At 41.4% G+C, this 22,232-nt stretch overlaps 1 protein-coding gene across 12 annotated transcripts in view; it reads left to right on the plus strand.

The window, feature by feature from the left end:
- Positions 1-22,232, plus strand: part of NCOA6 (nuclear receptor coactivator 6) — a 114,429-nt gene that overhangs the window by 64,940 nt on the left and 27,257 nt on the right. For 9 of the 12 annotated variants that reach the window (XM_032295177.1, XM_032295178.1, XM_032295181.1 and 6 more), the window contains 6 exons: positions 3,370-3,498; positions 4,198-5,076; positions 7,274-7,420; positions 10,052-11,168; positions 13,639-13,760; positions 17,529-20,546. In XM_032295177.1, the coding sequence (XP_032151068.1) occupies positions 3,370-3,498; positions 4,198-5,076; positions 7,274-7,420; positions 10,052-11,168; positions 13,639-13,760; positions 17,529-20,546 (5,412 nt within the window). Of the gene's footprint in view, positions 1-3,369; positions 3,499-4,197; positions 5,077-7,273; positions 7,421-10,051; positions 11,169-13,638; positions 13,761-17,528; positions 20,547-21,959; positions 22,034-22,232 lie in introns of all 12 variants that reach the window. The other 3 variants (XM_032295185.1, XM_032295184.1, XM_032295188.1) reach the window with 3 other exon arrangements.

Here is a 22,232-nt window from a genome sequence, read left to right on the forward strand (position 1 = left end):
TACTTAACAACCTAGCCTCGAGACATTTTAAGAATTACTTGTAGCCGGGCGCGGTGGCTCACGCCTGTAATCCCAGCACTTTGGGAGGCCAAGGCGGGTGGATCACGAGGTCAAGAGATCAAGACCATCCTGGTCAACATGGTGAAACCCCGTCTCTACTAAAAATACCAAAAAATTAGCTGGGCATGGTGGCGCATGCCTGTAATCCCAGCTACCCAGGAGGCTGAGGCAGGAGAATTGCCTGAACCCAGGAGGCGGAGGTTGCGGTGAGCCGAGATCGCGCCATTGCACTCCAGCCTGGGTAACATGAGTGAAACTCCGTCTCAAAAAAAAAAAAAAAAGAATTACTTGTAGATAGCAAACCTTAGGGGAGATTTAACAGACCTCTGAGTAATTGATGGGCTAAGTGTAAAAAATTAGTGAGGATAAAGGGAAGCTTGAATAAACAAAAATAGTTTTTATATAATTGACATATTTAGAAGTCATAATTCAGGAATTCTTAACATTTCTGAGCATAAATGGAAAATTTATACAAATTGACCAGGGATTATTCCAAGAGCCAGTTTTAGAAAATACCAAATATTAATATCACACAGATTCTGTTCTCTGACCTCAGTGCTTTTAGGTCAAGTCAGTGGCAAAAAAAAAAAGCCTAACCAAAATATCCCATAGTTTTGGAAATGTAAAAATGCATTATAAATACTCAGTAATTTTTAAAAAGCAATCCTGATGGAAATTAGACAATATTTAGAATGGAGTTATGAGAATAATATATACTAAAATTTGTGAGATGTGGCCAATACAACACTTGGAAGAAATTTCAAGCTTTCAGAAATTTACATTAATGAAGAAGGAATACCAGCTGAAAATTAACAAGCTAAGTGCCTGACTTAAAAATTGAGAAAAAGAACAGCAGGGAAATAAGTTAGGAGGGAAATAATAAAGATAAGAGCAGAGATAACTAAAATATGAATCAAAAAAACAACAGAGCAACAAAACCAAAAGATGTTTCTTTAAAAAAAAAAAAAAATTTTTTTTTTGACCCAGTACTGCATTAAAAAAAAAGAAAAAAAAATTTTTTTTTTTGTTTTTTTGAGACAGAGTTTTGCTCTTGCTCCCCAAGCTGGAGTACAGTGGCGCAATCTTGGCTTACCACAACCTCTGCCTCCTGGGTTCATGCAATTCTCCTGCCTCAGCCTCCCAAGTAGCTGGGATTACAGGCATGCATCCCCATGCCTGGCTAATTTTGTATTTTTAGTAGACACAGGGTTTCTCCATGTTGATCAATCTGGTCTCGAACTCCTGACCCCAGGCGATCTGCCCGCCTCAGCCTCCCAGAGTGCTGGGATTACAGGCATGAGCCACCATGCCCGGCCTTTTTTCTTTTTTCTTTTTTTTTTGAGAAGGAGTCTTGTTCTGTCACCCAGGCTGGAGTGGCTCACTGCAACCCCTGCCTCCCAGGTTCAAGCAATTCTCCTGCCTCCACCTCCTGAGTAGCTGGGATTACAGGTACCCGAAACCATGCCCAGCAAATTTTTGTATTTTTAGTAGAGATAGGAGTTTCATAATTAACTTTATGCTAATAAATTTTTAAGTGTTGGCAAAATTGAAATTTAATAAAAATTGACTTAAGATATTGAAAACTTGAAAAGTCTATAACCATTTAAGAAATTGAATTAAAAATGTTTCCCACTAAATCAATTAGTATAATCTATAAGTCCAGATGGTTTTACAAGAAAGTTTTAATGAGACATTTAAAGAACAGATGCACACACTCTTCCAAAGCATAGAAAAAGAAGAAAGATGCTTTCCAACTTATTCTGAGGTTATTTTCATCTTGATGCCAAAAATCAAAGTTGCCACAAAATCTGCCCTTCAAGCTAAATGTCATTTTCTATTTAGAATTTTTCATTGTTCTATTATTCATACCCCAGCATTCCTAAAAGTGTGCTTTGGCCTACTTAGTCCTGCAAGAGGCTTCATGAGAATTCTGTAGGCAGTTGTCACTTTTTTTTCTTAAAGACAAGCTCTTGCCCTGTTGCCCAGGCTGGAGAGGAGTGGCATGATCATAGCTCACTGCAGCCTCAACCTCCTGGGCTCAAGCAATCCTCTTGCCTCAGCTTCCTAAATAGCTAGTAATCCGGGCGCTTGCCACCACACTGGCTGATTTTTTTATTTTTTGTAGAGATGAGGTCTTGCTATGTTGCCCAGGCTGGTCTCAAACTCCTGGCCTCAAGCAGTCCTCCCACTTTGGCCTCCAAAAGCTCTGGGATTACAGGCATGAGCTACCATGCCTGGCCTGTTCTCATTTATGAGCATAGATGATTATTCTGAAAAGTCTAACAGTATCAGAAATTTTCAGATGTGGAGAAAGAGGAGTTCTTAAACTGCTAGTTTGAGTATAAATTGGTATAACCACTTTTTAGAGCAGTTTACCAATATCTAGTAAAATTAAAGATGCTTAGACTTTAAAACCTAGCAATTCTAAGATATAGTCTAAAGATACTATTACATATCCACAAGAATTCATGACAAATACACAACATTGCAAAATTATAAGAATAAGAGAAAAATAAAACCTTAGTATTCATCAGCAGAAAGGTGGATATATGGTTCTATACAGTGGAGCCCTTATATCAGCCAACAGAGATAATCTCAAAAAATAACGTTAAGTGAAAAAGGAAGCTGACGAAGAATGCCTGTAGTAAAGTACCATTTATACAAAGATTAAAAGCATATAAAAAATGCTGTTTACCTGCAGAAAAAGTGCGGTTTACCTACAGATACAGAAAAGGTTAATAAACATGCATGGAACTGTTAACCCCAATTGCAATAGGAGGGAGAAAGTAGAATGGAAAGAGTAGAGGGCTTCTGCTGTATCTACATATATATCTGAAAGAGATAAGAGCAAATTTTTTTAGATTTAAAAAAGGTAGATGATGGGTGTAGAAATTTCCAGGCCAGGTGTGGTAGATCACGCCTGTAATCCCAGCACTTTGGGAGGACTGGGCCGGAGGATCACCTGAGCCCAGGAATTCAAGACCAGCCTAGGCAACAAAGCGACCCCATCTCTATAAAATATAGAGTGATTAGCTGGGCACAGCGGTGTGTGCCTGTGGTCCCAGTAGCACATGCCTGTGGTCCCATCTACTTGGGAGGCTGACTCAGAAGGATCACTTAGGCCTAGGAAGTTGAGGTGGCAGTGAGCTGTGATTGTGTCGCTTGGCAGACTGGGCAGCAGAGTGAGACCCTGTCAAAAAAAAAAAAAAAAAAGAAATTTTCCTTATCTTTTCGTATTCTTGAAATAGTTCACTAAAAAACAAAAATCGTGCCAATACCAGTACTCTATTCTAGGGATTTTCTTTCTAGGAATAATAAGGATGAACAACCCTGCCACTGTTATGATACCCCCGGGTGGAAATGTGTCATCTTCCATGATGGCACCAGGCCCCAATCCAGAGCTGCAGCCCAGGACTCCTCGCCCTGCTTCTCAGTCAGGTAATGACTTCCAATCTTTGAGGATTGAAGAGTCTGAAACTTCCTGCACAGATCATTACAAAATTCATTTATCTGTGATGCTGAATTTCTAATTTCTGAACTCAAAGTGTCACCTTTACAAAATCTGACCTGGTTTCTTCAAGCCAAATGTCATTTTCTTTTCAGAATTTCTTACTGTTTTCTTATCAGTTATACCCCAGCATTCCTAAAAGTGTGCCTTGGCCTGCTTAGTCCTGAAAGATGCTCATTACATAGAATTCTGTAGTCAAGTAAATTTGGTAAATGCATCATACTTTACCCTCCCTCCTGGAGATTCACAAGTTAACATGTTGGAGGCACAGAAAGTCCTGCAATGAAGAAATCCATGTAGGGTTGTTAGATTCAGTGTTTCCCAAACCTAATTGTTTTGTTTTCTTGTAACACTAATTAACATAGTTCTCCAGAATACGATTTGGTAAACACTGCTCTCCATGTTCTACGTTTCGCTCTTAATGTCCACTAGTGACCAAGCTCTTTTTAAGGCAGGATTCATCTATCATCTTGGTATGCTGCTTCACACATAGAAGGTATTCACAACCATTTATTTTATCGAATAGTACCAGCAGATATTACTCTATATATCCAGAATTGCAAAGGTCACTGCTCTAGGATCTAGATTGCGGTAGGTTAATTATTGCTTTGTTGACTATCTTTAAACAGATGCAATGGATCCACTCCTCCCTGGGCTCCATATACAGCAGCAAAGTCATCCCTCAGGATCTTTAGCTCCCCCACACCACCCAATGCAGCCTGTCTCTGTAAACAGACAAATGAACCCAGCTAATTTTCCCCAGCTGCAGCAGCAGCAGCAGCAACAGCAGCAGCAGCAGCAGCAGCAGCAGCAACAGCAACAGCAACAGCAACAGTTGCAGGCAAGACCCCCACAGCAACATCAGCAGCAACAGCCACAGGGAATGCGACCCCAGTTTACTGCCCCAACTCAGGTGCCTGTTCCTCCAGGCTGGAACCAGCTGCCTTCTGGAGCCCTTCAACCTCCTCCAGCCCAGAGTTCTCTGGGCACAATGACTGCAAACCAAGGGTGGAAGAAGACTCCCTTGCCTGGCCCAATGCAACAGCAACTCCAGGCAAGACCATCCTTAGCCACGGTACAGACGCCTTCCCACCCTCCCCCTCCATATCCCTTTGGCAGCCAGCAAGCCTCACAAGCCCACACAAACTTTCCTCAGATGAGCAATCCAGGCCAGTTCACAGCTCCTCAGATGAAGAGTTTGCAGGGAGGGCCCTCTAGGGTCCCAACTCCCCTGCAGCAGCCCCACCTCACCAACAAGTCTCCTGCCTCCTCACCCTCCTCCTTCCAGCAGGGATCCCCTGCATCCTCCCCAACGGTTAACCAAACTCAGCAGCAGATGGGACCAAGGCCATCTCAAAATAACCCGCTTCCCCAGGGATTTCAGCAACCTGTCAGCTCTCCGGGTCGGAATCCTATGGTTCAACAGGGAAATGTGCCACCTAACTTCATGGTGATGCAACAGCAACCACCAAACCAGGGGCCACAGAGTTTACATCCAGGCCTAGGAGGTGAGGAACACTGTAGCTATTTGTGTTGGTAAATTTACTGGAGGTAGATCTTAGCAGAACTTCAGTTTTTAGAGTTAATGGAGGGAGTGAAATAAGGATGTAATTATTTGGTTTTGTGGATATGGTGGTGACACTTGATATGACTTAGTTAACTTGATACATTATGCAGCATCTTATTGGATAAATTTAAGCTAGCTCTCTGGACTAAAATGCAGGTAAAATTCAATATAGAAATGTTCATTTTGTTTTTCAAATTATTTTTGCTTGATCTTGTAATAGTAAATTAAAATGTCCAGAAGAAAAATGCATTTTGTTAACAATTTTAAACTTCTCAGTTGTTGAAAAATTAAGATTATGCAATAGAGCAAAAATGAAAAGAACAGGGTCTCATTGAAGAAAAGGCCCTTCTAGTTATCAATTTTGATAATCCTAGTTAATAAAATAGTAAGCATGATACTTGTTAAGTTTTGATTAAAGTATTAAAGGGGAATAAGTTCAGAAATCATTGACTTTTATAGTTTTATAATGCCAATGCCTGCTCCTTAGAGAGGGAATTCCACCAGTTATACCTAAAGGAGATTTATTTATTTATTTTGTAAGGTGCCTCTTGTATGAAGAAAAAGCAATGGAACTTAATGTGTGAGAGGTAAAACGATTACAGTAAAACTTATCCATCTCCATGTTTATTATTTATTCTTATTAATCATTGATCTAGTGCACATGAATGTGCTTGGAGCTTTTCAGTAAGGTATAGAGAGTATCAGTAATACTGTCATCTGATAAACATACCCCCCACCAAAAGACACCCATTGCCTACCCAGAAAAAAACCCTTGCATCTTTAATACAACATAGCAAAGGCATGTTCCCATGGTTTCCGGTGAAGTTAAGTTGCTCATCAGTCTTTCACTCTCTTGTAATTAATTTCGCTGACATGCAGGCTCTAATATTTGAATCCTAAGAAGTTCTTAGAAACTGCAAGAGTGTTTCAGCTCCAAATTTCACTGTTCTGGGTATCTAGCCCTGGATCAGTGGAAGCTGGGTAGTCCCTCCTGCAAATGTGATTACTGATTTAATTACAGTGGGAGCATGCAAATGGGACTTGTCACTGTTAAAGAAAGGACAAATGCGTATTTGTCTACAAAGAGTTTTTCAGGGCATTGAAAATTTGGCCCTTAAAAAAATAAATGGGCCAGGCACGGTGGCTCATGCCTGTAATCCCAGCACTTTGGGAGGCTGAGGCAGGCGGATCACCTGAGGTCAGGAGTTCAAGACCAGCCTGGCCAACAGAGGAAGATTCCATCTCAAAAAAAGTTAAATAAATAAATAAATAAATGGATGAATATAATAAATTTTTAAGTGAGTTTAGGTCTTGATGCTTTCATAGAGCAGATGATATGCTCACCTAGGTGATCTGGCCACATCAAGGCCTGTGTTGTAAATGATAAGTGGGTTCTGAGATTCTCCTTATTACAAATTTGTTTTCTAAAATTAGCCCTTTCAAAAAGGAATTGATACCTGAGAAAGATTCCAGTAGAGCATAGTTTTTGGTACCAAAGCTGTCAGAATCACAGCAAACCTTATGAGCGGAAAGCATAATGATTTAATATTGCATCACTTTGAAGCTCCCATGAACTGTTTCTAATCTCCTGTCTCTTCCAGAGACAAGCGCAATATTGAGGGGAAATTTTCTGCAAAGGAGACTCTTGTCACCAATTTCCCTCAGAGGAAAAAAAAATCACCAATCTATCCTTAATATCAGGACCCAGTTCTTTCTTTTATACTATTTCACATCAATTTGTTTGAAATGAGAGAATTTAGTATATTCCTTTGATGCCTGTGTTAAAGTATGTAAAGTTTTGGGGGCCGTTGTTAACAATTACACAGAAAAGTGAGCCCTCAAACCTTGCTGTGGTGTGGCCTCATCACATTTAGGGAGCAGATTGCCATCTTTTCCTTGGCATGTTCTAAGTGTAAATTTTTTAGTATTTATTTTTCATTTTGACAATGCTCATATAAGAGATTGTGTTGATTTTTTTAACCATCTTTCCCAACCTTATTATTAAAGATCCTACCAGTGTGACAGAGAGTGCTAAGCCAGTGGAGACTTCATGCAGCTCATCCTTCCTTATTCATTCCATATCTAAGCAAGAGTATAAATTTGCTAGGTAACTGCCTTACTCATTGTTTTCTATTAAGGAATACCTAAACGCCTCCCACCTGGCTTCTCACCAGGACAGGCCAATCCGAACTTTATGCAAGGTCAGGTGCCTTCGACCACAGCAACCACCCCTGGGAATTCAGGAGCCCCTCAGCTGCAAGCAAATCAAAATGTCCAGCATGCAGGTTTGTTTTCTGTGATTTGTTCAACCAGCATTTATTGAGCATTGTGTAGTAGACTTGATAGACAACAGAAGTATACAGATAAATAGTAAGTCTTGATCTCCCCCCTTAAGTTCAAGCCCATAAATAATTATTCTTTTAGGGCAATAACATTTGTCAATATGTCAAAAGTAGGTAAAATGTCACAGGAACCCAGAAACATCTAAGAGAAGGAGATGGAACTTGAGTTAGAGCAGGAATCAGCAGGTTTTTTTTTTTTCTCTGAAGGCCCAGATAGTAAATATTCTTGGCTTTTCAGGTTATATAGTCTCTTTTTGGAGCTAATCAACTCTGTGATGGTAGCACAAAAAGTGGCCATAAACAGTACATAAATAAACAAGGTTGGCAGCATTCCAAACACTTGTTTATTTACAAACCAGTAGTGGGCCATAGTTTGCTGACCCCTGAGTTAGAGCTTGCTCAGGTAGTAAAAGGGAAAAAGGAATTTCTGGCAAATGAAAACTATAGATAAAAAGGCATGGAGGCATGTTTGGACAATGGCAACTTTTTAAAGCTCTATGTGGTACATGTTAAGCTTTGTTTATGCTGAGTGTCTGAATTCTGGTTTTCAGTGTGATATTTTTCAGACTTCATCAGTTCAGATTTAATACCAACAGTGTATTGTAAAAAAGAAGAAATTCTGGAGAAGAAATTAGATACAGGGAAATGGCTAAAAAGTATTTGCAAAGCAGTAATGTTTAAGCTCAAACTTCATGTTTCTGGTTGCTGAGGGAGCATGTGACTAATCCTCTTACCCTTTCACACTGAAGCAGTTTGGACTGAGATTCTGAATTCCCATCCCCACTGGAGTTAATTTAATAATGTGACTCGAACTTTAATCAGAAAGCACTAAGGAATGAGAAAAAAATCTGACTTCACAAAAAAAAATTCACACTATTTCTGGCGGGGTGAGAGGAGGGTAGAGCAAACTGTTTGAATTGCCCTATCTGCTAATATGAAACTGCATTCCTGAGTTATGTGAATTCATATTTTTTTATAGAAAGTTTTACAAACAGGCCAGGCACAGTGGCTTACGCCCGTAATCCTAACACTTTGAGAAGCCAAGGCAGAGGGATCACTTGAGGTCACAAGTTCGAGACCAGCCTGGCCAACATGGTGAAACACCCCATCTCTACTAAAAATATAAAAATTAGCCAGACGTGGTGGCACTTGCTTGTAATCTGAGCTACTCGAGAGGCTGAAGTGGGAGAATCACTTGAACCTGGGAGGCAGAGGTTGCAGTGAGCCGAGATTGCACCACTACACTCCAGCCTAGGTGACACAGCAGGACTCCATCTCAAAAAAAAAAACAAAAAAAAAACCGAAAGTTTAAAACAAAAAAAAAAACTTTTTTGTTTTGTGTTTCACCATGTTGGCCAGGCTGGTCAACGTGGTGAAACCCTGCCTCTACTAAAAATACAAATATTAGCTGGAGTGCTCTTGTGCACCTGTAGCCCAAGCTACTGGGGAGGCTGAGGCATGAAAATCACTTGAACCCAAGAGGTGGAGGTTGCAGTGAGCCAAGGTTGTACCAGAGCAAGATTCTGTCTCAAAAAACAAAACAAAAAGTGAAAAATAAAAGGGATAAAATTAACTACAAAGTTATTCAGTTAAATGGGGAGATGATGCAAGTAGCTATAGGAAAATCCCAAAGATCCAATAAATAAACACTACAGCAAGGCAGGTAGCAACTTTTATCTAAATTAGAAATCGCTGAGAAGACTAGAATATGTGCCACGTGACCCACCAGGGACTGCGCAGGATGGGGTCACTGAGGTTTTAGCAGCTTCCAGGTGGATCATTGAGTCAGTTGACTCCCACCAGAGGCTCAGCTTCCAGATCAAGATTAACTACTTTTTACCACATCAGGGCAAAGGAAACCTGTCCTTGGTGTTCTTTTTTCTTTGAAGTGCAGTATCCAGATATCATACACATAGCCTTTGAGAGTCATTATTACTACAGATTTCCAAGAAGCATTTTTAAATGTCTTCTCATTGTTGAGGTTTTCCTAAGAGGACAATTCATATTCTTTGTTTCCCTGGCTCATTTATAGCAGGGTTATTTCACTAGCCCATAGTGCTTTTTAAATTTAATTTAATTTATTGAGACAAGGTTTCTCTGTCACCCAGGCTGGAGTGCAGTGGCATGATCTTGTCTCACTTCAACTTCCACCTCTCAGGCTCAAACGATCTGCCTGTCTTAGCCTCCCAATGTACTGGGATTATAGGCATGAACCACCCGAGTCCAGCCACTACAAGTCATTTTAAAACAATGAGTTGCTACCTTTCTCATTATTTAATTTGAAAGAAAGTGAACTTTCTTGATCTTTGAAATGTTAAATCTTTAAGATACCATATGGGAGTATAGAAACTGTTTCTCCTTCTCTGTTATGTGGTCATTGGGAATGTAAGCAGTTATCCCACAGCCACATCTCTGTAGTTTAGAAAACTCACAGGAAGTATGTCAACATCACATTTATGTTGGTCAGTGGATACATGAGTGATGGATGTCTTTCTAAGTAATGTAACTTGAGTATCTTAATACCAATAAGATAAAAATATTTCTTCCTGAAACTCTGCCTTTTTTTTTTTTAAGGTGGTCAAGGAGCTGGTCCTCCTCAAAACCAGATCCAGGTGTCCCACGGGCCACCAAATATGATGCAGCCCAGCCTTATGGGAATTCATGGCAACATGAACAATCAGCAGGCTGGTAGTTCTGGGGTTCCTCAAGTGAACCTCAGCAACATGCAAGGCCAGCCCCAGCAGGGCCCACCATCTCAGCTAATGGGCATGCACCAGCAGATCGTGCCCTCCCAGGGCCAGATGGTCCAGCAACAAGGAACCTTGAACCCTCAGAACCCTATGATCCTTTCAAGGGCCCAGCTTATGCCACAGGGCCAGATGATGGTGAACCCTCCGAGCCAAAATCTTGGACCCTCACCTCAAAGGATGACCCCACCCAAGCAGATGCTTTCCCAGCAGGGCCCACAAATGATGGCATCACATAACCAGATGATGGGGCCTCAGGGGCAGGTTTTGCTCCAACAGAACCCAATGATAGAGCAGATCATGACCAATCAAATGCAGGGGAATAAGCAGCAGTTTAACTCTCAGAACCAATCCAATGTCATGCCGGGACCAGCACAGATAATGAGGGGACCAACTCCGAACATGCAAGGAAATATGGTGCAGTTTACGGGACAGATGTCAGGACAGATGCTGCCCCAGCAAGGGCCTGTGAACAACAGTCCATCTCAGGTTATGGGGATTCAGGGGCAGGTCCTGCGGCCCCCAGGGCCTAGCCCACACATGGCTCAGCAGCATGGTGATCCTGCTACTACAGCAAATAATGATGTCAGTTTGTCTCAGATGATGCCTGACGTTAGCATGCCACAAACCAACATGGTCCCCCCCCATGTGCAGGCCATGCAGGGAAACAGTGCCTCGGGAAACCACTTCTCAGGCCATGGGATGTCTTTCAATGCACCTTTCAGTGGAGCTCCCAATGGAAATCAGATGTCCTGTGGTCAAAATCCAGGCTTCCCAGTCAGTAAGGATGTCACACTAACAAGCCCATTGTTGGTCAACTTATTGCAGAGTGACATCTCTGCAGGCCATTTTGGGGTAAACAATAAGCAAAATAACACCAACGCAAATAAACCGAAGAAGAAGAAACCCCCTCGGAAGAAGAAAAATAGTCAGCAAGATCTAAAGTAGGTTGTGATGGTTTTGCCTCAAATTTTATTCATTTGATTTCTATGTGGACAACTTTCTTTGATGGAAAAATTTACATAACATAAAATTAGAATATAATGAAATCCCCCTGCTTCAACAATTATCAACTCATAGTCTATCTTGCCTTCATCTGTGCTCTTTTCCATTACCCTCTTGAGTATTTCAAAGCAAATTCACTTGGTAAATATTTCAGTGTGTGTCTCTAAAAGGACAGTTTTTAATATCCCCTCACAATATCGTTAGCACATCTAGAAAACTAATCCTTAATATTTTCATATGCAATGTTCAAACTTCCCTGATTATATCACATTTTTTTCTTACAACTTGTTCAAATAAGGATCCAAATAAGATTCATATGTTGGAATTGGCTGGTAAATCTCTTAATTCTACAGTGTCAGGGGGGTTTTGGCAATCAGAGCCTGAACAAAGCACTGACTTCAGGCCTGTGATGGCTGTTGGGGAACCAGAGAGGCCAAATGTGTTTTGGAAATTAAAACTACTGCTGTCTTTCAAATAGAAATGGTTTTTTTGCACAGGTGCCTTTCCTTTAAAGCCTCTTTATCATCCCTAGAAGCTTAAAACCCCACGCTAAGATGATTGGACCTTTTAAATCAGTTACCCTTTCAGTAAATGTTCTCCAGGTGAGTTATTTTGCAAGATCACACCAGGAAAGGCAATTAACAATTTATATTTCACTTCCTGAAGCTAAGTATTAATTTGTTTCTGGGTTTAATAAAATGTTTCCAGAAGGAATATTGATTGAGCTAGATTTTCTGCCTTTAATCATAAAACTAAAATTTAGAGACATTTATTATGAGAAAATAATGGCTAATGAATGTAAAACAAGTTAATGGAAATAAATTGCTAGAATTATAGAAGAAGAATCGGGGAACTTTATTTATACAAGCTTAAATGTTCAAAATAAAATCAACTACCTTTATCCCAGCCTTCCCACAACATTATTTGATTGTACTGTATTATATCATGCTCACTTGCTGCTTCTTGAATCTTGTACTTTAAAAGCTAATCATGGTATATTATTAATAATAACCTATATTTTCCTGAATTCAAACTTAGCCTTTTAATTATCTAATTTTTCTGATAGCTCTTTCTTAGTTAAATTCTTTACGAATCTCAGCCTGTGGGAATAATTACTTAATAAATATTTTATTCTCTCAGTAGTCTGGAAGTAAAATTGCAAGGTTATTCAGTTGACTCTGGTGTGCATTTTTTGCCATCTTCACCAGCCCTTAGGGAAATTGCTTACTTAGATCTACAAATTGTGAAAGGGACCTTATACAGCATCAAGACTCCTAGGAAAGAGACGCAGTGGGTTTACAGGAAAAGTACTTGCTTCCAGCTCTACCACTAGTTCACTGTGGAACCTTGGGCCTGTCTCATATACCTTCCTGGGCCTTTGTTTTCTCATTCATAACATGAGGGTGCTGGACCAGATATCAGATTTTTTAGCAGTGCAATTTTCGGAAAGTAAAAGTTACCATTGAATCCTTGCCTATAATTTAAAGTGAAAGAGAAGTTTTACAAAGAGCGGATTATTATAGAGGTCTGGATGTGCTGAGGATCTGCTTCAGGTTTGAAATTTCCATGTGCTGGGGCTTTTAAAATGGATTTTGGTGGCTTATGAAACTATAAAGAGTATAATGAGACACAACACTACCTAAAAGTGTGTGAACAAAATCAGGGCAAAGGGAAACTAAGGTAGGAAAGGAAAGTACGATTAGGACTAACATTACAAACAAAATGAGGTCTGTGAGCAGGCTTGTTCTTTGAGATTGTGTGTGTTAGTAGCTACATTTTCTTCATTTTTTTTCCTCCCCACTAAAAATATTAAGCTATATCCAGGTAAAAGTGAAGGCATCTCAAAACCAATAGAGATGTCTGCAAATACTCATTCCACGGCAAAATTTTTGTTGTGGTGGTCTCAATCTTTCTTTGTTCTCTAAATACCATTTCCATCAGCCAACCTATACAACCTTTTGCAAGGTGTTATGAATTGAGCACCCACTGTTATATGCACAAAAAAGAAAGAGTCAGACCCCCTAGTTGAATTTGATCACTACATTGAAGATAAGTGGTTTCACAGGAACAGTACCTTATAACATTGATAGGTCTATGATCAGGTCTTAAAACATCTAAAGAATGGGTAATTACATGAAAATTATTGCAGGAATTTGTGGAAAGCATTTTGAGTAAATACAGTGCTGTTAGTTTAAGTAGATTTTAACATTTAATGACATTGCCAGATTATTTTTAGGCCAATATTTAATATTTTATCTACACTAGAGAGAGATGAATAATGGTAATGCAAACATTTTAGTTCTTCAGAAATAGAGGAAGGGTTAAGCTAGTTTTGTGTATTTTCTATACAACTTATTCTAAAATATTTTGTTTGTTTGTTTATTTATTTATTTATTTATTTATTTTTAGCACCCCAGATACTCGCCCAGCTGGTCTGGAAGAGGCTGATCAGCCACCGTTGCCTGGAGAACAAGGAATTAACTTGGATAACTCAGGCCCTAAACTGCCAGAATTTTCAAACCGGCCACCAGGTGATAAAATGTTAGCTAGATTATACATTTAACATCACATGTGCATGCGGCATTACAAGGCTTCTTTGTCTTTGAGGAAACAATAGTATTTTATCTGCTAACTAGTCTACTTTATTTAATATGTCTGGTATTTGGACTTTTGCCTTGATATTAAGTAAAAATTTCAAATAACTTTTGAAGGCACATACACATGCACATTCTATCCAAATTTATCTTTGTTATTTTAAGTCCTCATGAAATCAGCCACATTTCATGAGCATGCTGGCTCATCCACCTGTAATCCCAGCACTTTTGAGAGGCCAAGATGAGCAGATCGCTTGAGCCCACGTGTTCAAGACCAGCCTGGGCAACATGGTGAAACCTTGTCTCTACTAAAAAAAATTTTTTTTTTTGGCCGGGCGCGGTGGCTCACGCCTGTAATCCCAGCACTTTGGGAGGCCGAGGCGAGTGGATCACGAGGTCAAGAGATCGAGACCATCCTGGTCAACATGGTGAAACCCTGTCTCTACTAAAAATACAAAAAAATTAGCTGGGCATGGTGGCACGTGCTTGTAATCCCAGCTACTCAGGAGGCTGAGGCAGGAGAATTGCCTGAACCCAGGAGGCAGAGGTTGCAGTGAGCAGAGATCATGCCATTGCACTCCAGCCTGGGTAACGAGCGAAACTCCGTCTCAAAAAAAAAAAAAAAAAAAATTTTAATTAGCCTGGTATGGTGACATGCACCTATAGTCCCAGCTACTCAGGAGGCTGAAATGGGAGCATCACCTGAGCCTAGCAGGTTGAGGTTGAAGTCATGTCACTGTACTCCAGCCTGGGCTACAGGGCTAAGACTCTGTCTCAAAAAAAAAGAAAAAAGAAAAAAAAGAAAAGAAACTGAAATGTGAAGTGCCTCTTTATTCTTGTCATTGTCAAGGTTCTAGTTGGCATCAGAATAGGATAAGATTAAATGGAGAGATGATTTCACCCTAATCCTGCTTGCCTGCCTTTCCTGCAGCATTTCTTCCTGGGGCTTTCTCAAAGCAGGGGTTAAAGTCTTTTTTAAACCAGGCTTTAAAACAAGGTGATCTTTTTTATAGAAGTTTCATTATTGAGTCTTTAAAATATAAAGAAGATATAAAGAATAATAAAAGAGACACCCATGTATCTACCACGCAGGTTAATAATTTATAATAAATAGGACCACTGTTAGAAGCCCCCTTTGTTGTACCCTCTCTGATTATAAAATAATATTATCTTTTACATGTTGAAAAATTATGTCAAAGTTGGAAAAACTCCTAAAATTGATTCATCCAAACCTAGATATTATAGAACCAAGGCCAGCTGCCACAATATCTCTATACCTGGTTATCTTGGCCTGAGCAATGACTTGTAACTTTATTCCCCTATGACATGGTTGAAGATGCACAACCCTTCACACATAGGTTACTCTCCCCTGTATGTACAGAGGGTATGTTTTGTTTCTTCCTCACTAGTTATTTCAACTCCTTTTTGGCATGAAAATGAAAGTGACATTATTTTAGGAATAAACTTCAATATACCCCTAATTTATGTATTTTAAAAGTGAATCTTAAAAAAAAAGCCAAATCCATCATGATGTCAATACTTTGTGTTATTTATTACAAATTGTTTGGGCATACGATACTTCCCATCAGTGAGATGCAGCAGCATAGCTGAGACTGGGAGGTCATCAGTCTTTAGGGTATATGTCCAGAAGGCATTGTAAGCAGGAACATGCCTTCTTGCCTCAGATACTTCTGAACACTTATTACGTGAATCCCAGGGATCTTTGTATACATTTATTGTCTTCTTTCTGCACACTGGGGGCCTGCAGGCTGTAATGGGTTTGAGTTGCTATGCAGTCTTAAACAAAAGTCCGAATTTAAATGCCTTTAAAGAGGGCATCTGCCCTGCAGTTTGGCACTGTTGACAGGACGTCTGCTGTCTTATACCAGTCCACTTCTATCCTCTACTATCTGCCCGGCCCCTAAAGGCATAGGAGTTTGCATTCCCTGAGTAATAAATTTGGTTTATGATTGTGTTATGGGCACTATGTGTGTCCTGGCTTTCCCTCTTCACCATTCTGTCATGTCAACCCCAATCTGTCTTATCATTAGTACCTTTTGGACTGCTGCCTCCAGCTTCTGGACTCTGTAGCAGCCATGTCCTTAACTGTTACTTTTGAGAGGCTGCTGTACTGTCTGTGCTGTCCTCTTTGGTATTTACTGTACTACCTGGTAGGCTGATTTTAAAGATAAAAGGCATCCATGTCATACCCCTGACATCAATGGGCTTTTGCAGAAATTATAATTTTCTTAATGTGGGAACCCCAGACTGAATGTGAAAAATAAGAACCCACTATATTTGACTATGTAGTTGAAAGGACAATTGAACCATAGAAATGCCATATTATTGGCTTTATAAAGGTCAAGAAGTTACTCAGGCCTAAAATAAAAAAGGATTTTTTTTAAAAAACCTTCAAAACTGGATTCTACATATTGTATGCATTAATACCATGGGAATCTTTGGCCAGAAGACATTAATTAGCTATTGAGTACTGAGTCTGACCCAAAAAATTTGGTAGCTACATGAAAATGTTGAGTCAGCATTTCCTTTGACTGCCAGAGCCAATTGTTCTTATTCCTACACCTTCTTAAAACCTCTCTAATGTACTTTTCATGCAACAATGGAATAAATCTAGCTTGTGTAATTGGAATTGTATTCCATATATACCCAGCTGTATGCCCACTTTTTCCCACTGAACCACTGTTATTCTTGGTTTGCATATCTTTTTATCCTTTCTGATTGTCAGGTTTCTAAAATGCCAAGGAAAATCTTCACAAAAGAGAGCATCATTTGAGATGTTGCCCTCTGCATATCTAGAAGACATTGTCCTTCAGGTTTCTTTTCCCAAAATTATTTTTTATTCCTGAGGGCTATGCTTCTGCCTTATTTTCCAGCTGTGGATTCATGGAAACTATTTCTCCAAATAGAGATTTGCATGTAAGAAAGTAAATGGAAATTAATAACACTTCAATACACTAGTTTTATTTTCAGTGTGTATATCAGCTTCTGTTAGCTCCTACTGTTTACCAAACTGATTTACATCTGAGGGGCAATTTTAATTCAGTTGGTTTCCCCCAAAGGATTAAGCCTCAAGGATGCGGCATAGTATATGGAGCCAATGAATTGGAATAATTTTAAATCTTTCTTAAGGAACTGAATCCTAGAATTTTATATTTTACTTCTGTTGAAAGAATAAAAAGGCTGTCTTCAATTCTGTTATTTTCAATAAAATCACATCTTTTAAAAAAATTTTTCCTGTTCTAACAGAAGAAGTGAATCCTAAATGCTTTACTTCATTCACAAGTATTGATTATGTCTACATGAGACCTGAATCCTGGGTGGCCAGGCACTTGCTGTTGATGGAGTTTTTCTCATTTCATCTGAATGTTTGGCTGGTGATAGGCTCAGCCATTTTCAGTGCATAGCACAGAAAATCAGGCTGTTAGTACAGTCATGGTTCATCCAGACCCTGCACACCAAGGAGCTCTAGGTTTTTGATGCTTTGCGTTTTGCTTCTTAAGCACTGTGCCCCTTTTGCTTATATCACGTAATAGGGGGCTGCCCCATGCCACAGGAGTGGGCATGCCTGAGCTGTTTGTGCATAATCTGTGCCACCTAGATGAGTATTGCTTGGCTATACTCTAAAGGTAGCAACATTTTCTTGCTGAAAAATCTAACTTCCCTGATTTGGGGGGCTTGTTTTAGGTTATCCTTCTCAACCAGTTGAACAGAGGCCACTTCAGCAGATGCCTCCTCAACTCATGCAGCATGTGGCACCCCCACCACAGCCGCCACAGCAGCAGCCACAGCCACAACTGCCTCAACAGCAGCAGCCACCACCTGCCAGTCAGCCACAGTCACAGCAGCAGCAGCAGCAGCAGCAGCAGCAGCAGCAGCAACAGCAGCAGCAGCAGCAGCAGCAGCAAATGATGATGATGCTCATGATGCAGCAGGATCCCAAATCAGTTAGGCTTCCAGTCTCTCAAAGTGTCCATCCTCCAAGGGGCCCCCTGAACCCTGACTCCCAGAGAATGCCCATGCAACAGAGTGGCAGTATGCCTGTCATGGTCAGTCTGCAAGGACCTGCCTCCGTGCCACCATCACCTGATAAACAAAGAATGCCAATGCCTGTGAATACTCCTTTGGGAAGCAATTCAAGGAAAATGGTCTATCAGGAGAGCCCGCAGAATCCTTCCAGCTCACCACTGGCGGAGATGGCCTCACTCCCTGAAGCAAGTGGCAGTGAAGCACCATCTGTCTCAGGAGGCCCAAACAACATGCCGTCACATGTAGTACTTCCCCAAAATCAGTTAATGATGACAGGGCCAAAACCTGGACCATCACCCCTTTCAGCAACTCAAGGTGCAACCCCCCAGCAACCCCCTGTAAATTCCCTGCCCAGCTCTCACGGCCACCACTTTCCAAATGTGGCTGCACCAACCCAGACATCTAGGCCCAAAACACCAAACAGAGCCAGCCCCAGACCCTATTATCCTCAGACACCCAACAACCGCCCTCCCAGCACAGAACCTTCAGAAATCAGTCTGTCACCAGAAAGACTCAATGCCTCCATAGCAGGACTTTTCCCTCCACAGATTAATATTCCTTTACCTCCTAGGCCAAATTTAAACAGGGGCTTTGACCAACAAGGCCTAAATCCAACAACTTTGAAGGCCATCGGGCAAGCACCTTCAAATCTTACCATGAATCCTTCCAATTTTGCTGCCCCACAAACTCACAAATTAGACTCTGTGGTAGTGAATTCTGGAAAGCAGTCTAATTCTGGAGCAACAAAACGGGCAAGTCCAAGCAACAGTCGCAGGTCTAGTCCTGGGTCCAGTAGGAAAACCACTCCAAGCCCTGGAAGGCAAAATTCAAAAGCCCCTAAACTTACTCTGGCCTCTCAAACAAATGCAGCCCTGTTGCAGAATGTGGAGTTGCCAAGAAATGTACTGGTCAGTCCCACTCCTCTGACCAATCCCCCTGTACCGGGAACCTTTCCTAGCAACAGTGGGCTGAATCCTCAGAATCCTACTGTGTCTGTGGCTGCAGTTGCGGGTGTTGTTGAGGATAACAAGGAGAGCTTGAATGTGCCTCAGGACAGTGATTGCCAGAATTCCCAGGGTAGGAAAGAACAGGTAAACATTGAATTAAAAGCCGTCCCTGCCCAAGAAGTTAAAATGGTTGTCCCTGAAGATCAATCCAAAAAGGATGGGCAGCCTTCGGATCCTAACAAACTTCCCAGTGTCGAAGAGAACAAAAATTTGGTGTCTCCTGCTATGAGGGAAGCACCAACATCGTTAAGTCAACTTCTTGACAACTCTGGAGCTCCTAACGTGACGATTAAACCCCCTGTGCTTACAGATCTGGAAGTAACATCTCCAGTAGTTTCTGGGGAGGACCTCAAAAAAGCATCTGTCATTCCCACATTGCAGGATCCGTCTTCTTCTAAAGAACCCTCTAATTCCCTAAATTTACCTCACAGTAATGAGCCGTGTTCAACCCTTGTGCATCCCGAATTGAGTGAGGTCAGTTCTAACGTTGCACCAAGCATCCCTCCAGTAATGTCAAGACCTGTTAACTCTTCCTCCATTTCCACTCCCTTGCCCCCAAATCAAATAACTGTATTTGTCACTTCCAATCCCATCACAACTTCAGCTAACACATCAGCAGCTTTGCCAACTCACTTGCAGTCTGCATTGATGTCAACAGTCGTCACAATGCCCAACGTGGGCAGCAAGGTTATGGTTTCTGAGGGACAGTCAGCTGCTCAGTCTAATGCCCGGCCTCAGTTCATTACACCTGTCTTTATCAATTCATCTTCAATAATTCAGGTTATGAAAGGATCACAGCCAAGCACAATTCCTGCAGCCCCACTGACAACCAACTCTGGCTTGATGACTCCCTCTGTTGCAGTTGTTGGCCCTTTACACATACCTCAGAACATAAAATTTTCTTCTGCTCCTGTACCGCCTAATGCCCCCTCCAATAGTTCTGCTCCAAACATACAGACAGGTCGACCTTTGGTCCTTAGCTCACGAGCCACCCCTGTTCAGCTTCCTTCTCCTCCTTGTACGTCTTCTCCAGTTGTCCCTCTTCATCCCCCTGTCCAGCAAGTGAAAGAATTGAATCCAGATGAGGCTAGCCCACAGGTGAACACCTCAGCAGATCAGAACACTCTTCCTTCTTCACAGTCAACCACAATGGTTTCTCCCCTTTTGACTAATAGTCCAGGGTCCTCTGTCAACCGGCGAAGCCCAGTCTCGTCTAGTAAGGGCAAAGGAAAAGTGGACAAAATTGGCCAGATTTTGTTGACCAAGGCGTGTAAGAAAGTCACAGGCTCTCTTGAGAAAGGGGAAGAACAATATGGTGCAGATGGAGAGACTGAAGGCCAAGGGCTAGACACCACAGCTCCGGGGCTCATGGGAACAGAGCAGTTATCCACAGAGCTGGACAGTAAAACCCCAACGCCCCCAGCACCCACTCTGCTAAAAATGACCTCTAGCCCCATGGGCCCAGGCACTGCCTCAGCAGGACCCAGCTTACCTGGCGGTGCTCTCCCCACCAGTGTACGCTCGATAGTAACCACTCTGGTACCCTCCGAGCTCATCTCCGCCATACCGACCACAAAAAGCAATCATGGTGGCATAGCATCTGAGCCACTTGCGAGTGGCGTAGTGGAGGAGAAGGTGGGATCCCATCCAGAACTTCTACCCAGCATAGGTATGTACTTGGGGCTTCATCATCTCTTTATGTCAGTTTTTTGATGACCTAATCCCACAAGAGAAAGCATGACTCCATTTCTACTTGGAGGAAAGAGAATGGGCTAAATGGCAATAGCAGTAGTTTTATTTATTGAAAGTATGTTGGAAAATACACTTTTAAATCTCATATTAAGTTTGCATTCATTAAAGAGAGCTAAGGGCCAGGCATGGTGGCTCACTTCTGTAATCTCAGCATTTTGGGAGGCCAAGGCGGGAAGATCACTTGAGGTCAGAAGTTCAAGACCAGCCTGGCCAACATGGTGAAACTCCATCTCTACTAAAAATACAAAAATTAGCCAGGCATGGTGGCACATGCCTGTAATCCCAGCTACTCGGGAGGCTGAGGCAGGAGACTCGCTTGAACCTGGGAGCAGAGGTTGCAGTGAGCCGAGATCATACCACTGCACTCTAGCCTAGGCAACAGAGTGAGACTCTGTCTCAAAAAAACAAAGAGAGCTAAGGCTCTCAAAGAGCTCCTGAAATAATGATACCTTTCCTTTATGTAAAAGTTCTCCATTTACAAGGAAGCATTTTTACATATGTTGTCTTGCATCATCTTTATGCCAACCTTGTCAGATATTCTTAACTCCATTGTATGGGTAAGAAGATTGAAGCTCAAAGAAGTTCAGTATTTGTTCAGAGTCGGTACTGTGAACCACCCATTTAACTCTGTGCCTTAAGTATGAATGGCAGCTTCTGCAAATTCCCTTTACCATGGTGAAGATTCGCTCATGGCTTTCAGATCAGTCGGTCCTCATAGCCCCATTCTCATTGTACTCCATCTCAGGAACCATTGTTTTTTTGTCTGGGCTACTCCAGAGGGAAGCTGGAAGAAAACCAGTTTTCATAATAATGGACACAGTAGAAACAAAGTGGTCAAGAGCCAGTAGGCTTGGGTTGGTATTACAACACCAGCATTTAGCAGCTGTATGGGCTTGGACAAGTTACTTGACCACTCCAAACTTCAGTTTCCTCCTTTGTCGTGTGGAACAATAATAGTTTTAAGAATTCAACAAGGTAGTACATACAATATTCTTAGCATAGAACCTAGCACATTTATTATTCAATAAATAGTAAAAAATTGTTATTCCCAGTTTCTTTTTGATGTAATTTCTTCGTTGATTGGTGCATTCTATTTGTGTATATCTAGTTCAGGCTATTTCCTATGTACTGTTAAGATGGGCTAGTGATGGAAGCATAGGTATCCTTATAACTGCCCCTCCTTCCCTTCCCCATATGTTCATCCTCCTGTGAGGCTTAGTTGAAGAAGCTCTGTTTCCCCAGAGTTGAGTCAGTCACTCACTGCTAGAGCTGGGAACGACCTGTGTGATATCCTAGGCCAGCTAATTAAGTGCCTATCTTATTTATGCAGCTAAAATGCTTCGAGTGCCTACCACTGAGTGGTAAGCACCCAGGAGGAGAGGCAGAAAGAACACAAACTTCAGGGTAAGATCAGAGTTCAAATTCTAGCCCATAGGTTCCTTAACCTCTCCTAAGCCATGTACTTCACTTGTAAAATGGAGATTGTAATTTCTGCCTCCCAGAATTTAGGATTCTGGCAGAGGACTCAATGAGAGGATTTGTCAAGTGGCCAACACACTGCCCCACACAGAGCTCTGGAAAGGTTAATTCCCCTTCTCTGCCT

This window comes from Sapajus apella, unplaced genomic scaffold (assembly GCF_009761245.1).
Source record: "Sapajus apella isolate SASKATOON/1434 unplaced genomic scaffold, GSC_monkey_1.0 scaffold33, whole genome shotgun sequence".
In the NCBI taxonomy this organism is placed as follows: Eukaryota; Metazoa; Chordata; class Mammalia; order Primates; family Cebidae; genus Sapajus; species Sapajus apella.